This window comes from Diuraphis noxia, unplaced genomic scaffold (genome assembly GCF_037042655.1).
Source record: "Diuraphis noxia isolate RWA-SAM2 unplaced genomic scaffold, SU_Dnox_SAM2 contig0004, whole genome shotgun sequence".
NCBI lineage: Eukaryota > Metazoa > Arthropoda > Insecta > Hemiptera > Aphididae > Diuraphis > Diuraphis noxia.
Window position 1 is genome coordinate 70,704,065 of NW_028301714.1, and position 6,000 is coordinate 70,710,064.

The 6,000-nt window shown below is 25.6% G+C and overlaps 1 protein-coding gene across 3 annotated transcripts in view; it reads right to left on the bottom strand.

Annotated features, from left to right (window-relative positions):
• The window catches only part of Tm1 (tropomyosin 1), a 41,750-nt gene extending 36,540 nt beyond the window's left edge, over nt 1-5,210 (bottom strand). For 2 of the 3 annotated variants that reach the window (XR_016191371.1, XM_015517760.2), the window contains exons 1-2: nt 5,054-5,209; nt 4,556-4,818 (exon numbers count right to left, since the gene is read on the bottom strand). Coding sequence is in view for 1 of the 3 variants with exons in the window: in XM_015517760.2 (XP_015373246.1) it covers nt 4,556-4,795 (240 nt within the window). In the remaining 2 variants the exon portion in view is untranslated. Of the gene's footprint in view, nt 1-4,555; nt 4,819-5,053 lie in introns of all 3 variants that reach the window. The other variant, XR_016191372.1, reaches the window with a different exon arrangement.
• Between the last annotated feature and the right edge of the window lie 790 nt (nt 5,211-6,000).

Below are 6,000 nucleotides of genomic sequence, written 5' to 3' on the forward strand. Positions count from 1 at the left end.
AAATTATAATTAAGCTGTAATGTGATATATGTACTTTAAGTCATTTTACAAATATAATATGAGAATTGATCCTTATTTGGTGATACTGAAATATAGAGTAAAATAGGTATTAAAATTTCGTGACGTATGCAACTTATGAAAAAAGATAAACATCTAAATTCCCTTGTATTGTAGCTTGTTTTTTTCATTTAAGGTTTTTAAATTAACCTAAACACTTTTTATAAAATTAGTTTAATGTAAATTTACATATTCAAGTAAATACCCGACTAAATAGTTTTAGTCTTTTTTCCTAACCCTAATAGATGAATTAATTATATTTTTGACTATGGTGGTTTATAATTATTTTACTATTTATATTTTATAGGATTATACTATTTTAGTATTATTATATATTGTGGTATCATAAAACAAGACAAATTTCATGTTACAAATACAGTAATTTATAGATTATTTTTAAAATAAAACAACTTGTTATACTAATACATATACATATTTCAATATTTGGAAACATAATATGCTGTTAAGTTCTCAATTTATCACAGTTGTATACTAATGGTTTTAAAATAAAATAAAAATATATGCTCTCTAATATATTCATAGTTTTACATAATACCTACATATTGTGTTAACTATTAATTGCAGTAAAATGAATTTTCTACTTTAAAAAAAAAATCATGTTCCTATATAGAAGTTTAATATTTAATATGCAATATTTATTGTACAAAATATATCATGTATTTAATAAATAATAATATACCTATAGAGTTTTTATTACTTGTATAATTTATGCTATATTATAATTTATATTATACAACTTAATATTTAATATTATATAATATAATTACATAAAAGTTCACAACTATAGAAAATACCAGACTATTTTATTAAGTTATTTCGCCAATTATATGTTATGGCCGAGTATTAGCTACACTGCTACACGAATTTACTAATAGATACCACACACTAATAATATAGGTATATACCAAATACATGAGCGATATACATTGGCGATTCTATGAAGTTAGAGTAGAAATTATTCACATCTTCAGGTAAAGACGTAGTATTTAATTAATGAACATACAACATAGGGACACTTTTATATTTATCACATAGTTTATGTGAACCCCTAAAATTTTATTTTGTTTTAGGTGCTACGCATAAAATAGAGAAACAAAAGGGTAGTTAACAATAAAGAATAAATAAAAATTAAATTATTATCATTAAATTATAAATTTATATAGAAAATGTGAAAATGCTTTCTAAAACAATATGATTGATAAGTTGGTATTCAATATTGAATAGTATATAACCTATTAGTATTTATAAGTGCTTTGATAGTAAATGTTAAAAAGTGTAATCAACTTCTAAATAAAACTTTCATTAATCATTAGTCGTTACACTTTGCTCTCCTCTATAAAAGTGCAGAATGCGGTACATTATTTTCAAAATGTAAATAAGATAATTATTTAAATGATAATTTTGTGTTGAGCTCAGTTGACAAAAATATATTATGTTCAAGATTTTATGAAAAACGACCAATTTAATATCCGATTTACTGTTCACACTTTTATAGTGATATTGACGATATTGTATTACGTTTTTTCATCATTTTTATACCATCGTGCCATCTTATCAAGATAGTTTTCATTAAAATAAAGAGGATTACAAAAAGTTTATTTTAAAACACTTTCTGACTAACAAGTATTAAAAATTCAATTGAAATTTTTTAAAATCTGTATTCTTATTATTGTTCGAAAATGAATAATAACAATTTTTTTTGTTTAAGCAATTTTTTCATAGAAAATTTTATCATTTTTTACCAGTTTTAATTCAAAAATTAAGAATTAATTAACTTGTTTTTTGAACTGAATTAACTAAAAAACGTATGATAAATGAAAGGTTTCGTAATTTTTTTTAATGTTATGAAAATTATTAACTTAAAAGACGTGATACCCGCATTCGTTACTTGTCTCCATCTTACAAGTACGTAACATAGTAATAAATATTGTATAATATATGTTCATACAATAAATCACGTTTAGTTCTGTTAGTTTAAAATTTAAAGTGAATTGATATCTTATAAAATATAAAGATAAGATTATTTTCTAGTCAATCTCATAGGTTTTTTATCATATTTTGATTTAAATACTAGTTATGAATATTTTAAAATTGTAATTTGTTTGTTGGTACGTCTTAAGCCGCGTACACACTTGTAACATTAGCGCGTAACATCCTTTGATGCGACTCAATTTACCGACAACTGGTGGAACGGTGTTACGGTGTTACAGCGTAACAGAAAATGTTACAAGTGTGTACACGGCTTTAAAATACTCATAACTCGAGTTGAAATTAAAATATAAAAAAAAAACCTACGAGATTGGCTAATTTAGAATCTTATCTTAAATTTTATAACAGATCAATTCACTCTAAATTTTCAACTAACGGAGTTAAACGTGATCTTTTGAGCGTAAAATTTGTGTGTTATGCACTTGTAAGCCGAGACAACACATGCGGGTATCATGTCCTCTTAATGTTTATTTATATATTAATATTTTTTTAATTATATTAAAAATAAATTAGCAATACATTTTTAATTTTAAAAATATATTTTCGTATCAATGAACTATAAATACAGTTTTTACATTTGTAATTTTATAAGCTATAGCTCATTTTAATATCAACAATAATATCGTCTCTTTACAGAGTATTAGGTTACATATTACGAACCCGGAGACATCTGTTATATATGCAAATCGAGCATCGGCCCGTATTTGGCACAGTGTAACATAAATACCAATTCTATTCTTGAACCACGCGGAGGGCCTCTAATTTTAGAATAGCCTAGACTAACACTGGTCTTTGCACACTGCGCTAACAGTTTTTAAGACGAATAAACCTTCTTTTTATAATATTTTTTATAAAGCTAATTTTCAGAATAATCAATAACATTCGGATTAAAAATCTATTATTACTACTAACTCGTTAGTTGTATAATATTATCAATTACCACTAAATATTATATATTTCGTCCAGTTGCAGGATAAATATTTAAAATAATATACTTTGGCAGATATCCAAATGTATTATTATAATAATCCCTGAAGAGAGAATATAAATTACAGCCAGGCGCAGGCACAAAATAGGAATTTTTTGGTTGCTATAAAATTGTATTCCCAAATGTATGGCTATACAGCTAATAAGTATTTATCTGACTGGAAATATGTATGACGCATATTGTACAATGAACGTGACTATTTGATATGTTTATTTATACCAACGAAATATTGCGTAATATTTCTGCAAACTAAAATCAAATTAATAATAAAAAGAAAGGTAGTGCAAATTATAAGAGAGTTACATAGAACCTGACGAAAAACGTGACAAAACTCTGAAATTTAAGTATATTTAATAACGAACTATCAATGTTAATATTCAACTCTTAAGATAGTAAAATACCATTCTACGTTCTACGTGGTTACATTTGAATGATATAATAAACAATTTTTGAATTTCAATTTTAAAACATAAATCTAATTTATTTATTTATTAAAATGTTGGATATTTACAAATATTATGTGTTCATAAAAGATAAACTATTTATAGGATATTATGATATTCATATTTAATTTTGAGTGTTGTTTTTTTTGTATGTCTAATGGAACTGGAAAAAATATTTTAATGGTTGTCTGCACTATAGATGACGTATTCGATAAAACGCATACCTACAAACGATTTACAAATTTCGTCGGTATGTGACAATAGAACCCAGAACCAGAATGTGGTTTAGTTGCTTCTTAGTCATTGTATATATTTTGTACATCGAGGATAAAATGTGTTTTACGTAGGTAACATAACATTTTTCTTATTTTTACTATACAGAATATTTTTATAAAATCCTATAGTATGTAACATTTTATTAACTTGATACACTACCATCCACTTAATTAATATTAATAAATAATAAATAATGATCATTCATTGAAAAACATTATACCACAATGATTATCATTTCATAATCAACTCACACGTCTTTAAGTCATAATATTGTTATTATTATTGAATAGACAAATCTATGTTTTTGTGTTAAGGTCAGCATATTTTGAACAATTTTTGCAAACAGTGTAGAAGAAACTGGAATTTTATTCGAAATAATATAGCTATATGTTATCAAATAGGTTAATTTTGTAATATAATAACTTATGGAAACTATTTTTCAAATTATATTAGGTATAATCACAAAGTATAGAAAAATCATCAAGTTATTTGGCATAGTATAAAAATTAACATGCTATGTAAATTATAATTTCTTATAATAATTATTCGATATTTTGTACTGTGAAATAAGTGTCTTATTTGGATAGTATGGCCTAGATAGTAGATACCTATATTCCTTCATATAGTCAATATTTAAATTAAAGATAAAAGATAAGGATTCTTAGCATTTAAATATAATCCTAAATAGTAAATTGTATGTATAGAAGTAAATTAAAAGTTAAATCAACTTATAGTGATGTATGGCAAGTGGTACAATAATAATTAAAATATAGTTACTCACATTTTGCAAAGCCTTGTCCTTCTCTTCAAGTTTGGCACTAACTGACATGAGCTGTTCTTGAGTTTGATCGAGCTCATTTTCAATTGTTTGAATCTTTTTTTGCAAGGCTCTTGCCTCTTCTTCAGCCTTTTCGGCTCTTAAATTGGCATCACGAGCTTGTTGTTCGCATAATAAGGCCCTGTCCATGGCATTGTCCTTCTCCAGCTTCATCGCCTGCATCTTCTTCTTGATTGCGTCCATTTTTGATGGTTTTTTTTGAGCGACTGAAATTTCAAATATTTAATTAAATACTGGATTATATTTTAAAATTTTCTTATGTGCATTTTACGTTAAATACTTAAACAATTTCAACCCTATAAATTGTTTTAATTATATTGATACAAGTTATTAAGTTATTATCAACAATAGTTTTCAATTTAAGTATACAGAAAAAACTAAGTCATTTTTTAAAGTTGATGAAAAACTCTAAAATATAAATATAATAAAAAAAGTTCTTACCTAGTCACAAAATTTAATAATAATTACACAAAAACGATATTAACTTAACACCCGTAAGCACACGCGTTAGCACTGAACTTGCGTCGACTAGCAACCAGACATGTAGCAGTAGACCCCCGGTACGGATTTGTGATTAAGTGGGGGAGAAATAATGAAGACGATCAGCTTTCTTTTGGCCTCAACGAACAGTAGTAGGGAGAGGGACAGGCTTCTGTCTATTTTGGGATGTCCTAAAATCTCACTCGGAGACACAAATTATTTATTACTCCAGACCTGGATGACATAATACCATATGAGTATGTATGACATACTTAAATAGAAAATTGCAACGCTCATGCTATCATATATAAATAATAATGAATATTCAGATTAATTAAAATGAATTACACGTAATTTTTGTTAAATTAATATATTCTATCATTGTTAATGTATCGTTATTTATTCAATTAATGGGTACCTATAATTTTATTTAAAAAAAAAAAAAATTAAGTTAGTGGACACAATATTATTATAAGTCACGTATATAGACAAGAATTTATGGTTGAGGAAAAACAAAGAGGTACCTAAGTAGATTTGTGTGCGGTTAAGATTCTTCCCACTCTCGTATAGATTATTATAGTTATTACGTTTAATGTTAGAAGCGTTTCAAAACCACATTTACAATTTACATTATGGTTGCATTTTACGGGTTTTAATCATATATTTATGTAGTTATTTAATCCAAAATAAAACGGGTACCTACTTAAGAGGTGAGGTCAATTGAGTTCATTCCTGATATATGATTAACAGAATCAATCGGAATAATTGTATACAATATAATATGTATACATATATGTATTAATAATCATATGTTTGTTGTAAATTAAAATATTATTTAGTTACCTACTTCTATTGTTATTATACGTCACTTACACTTTTATTCTCAAGGCTGTATTTAGATATTTCTT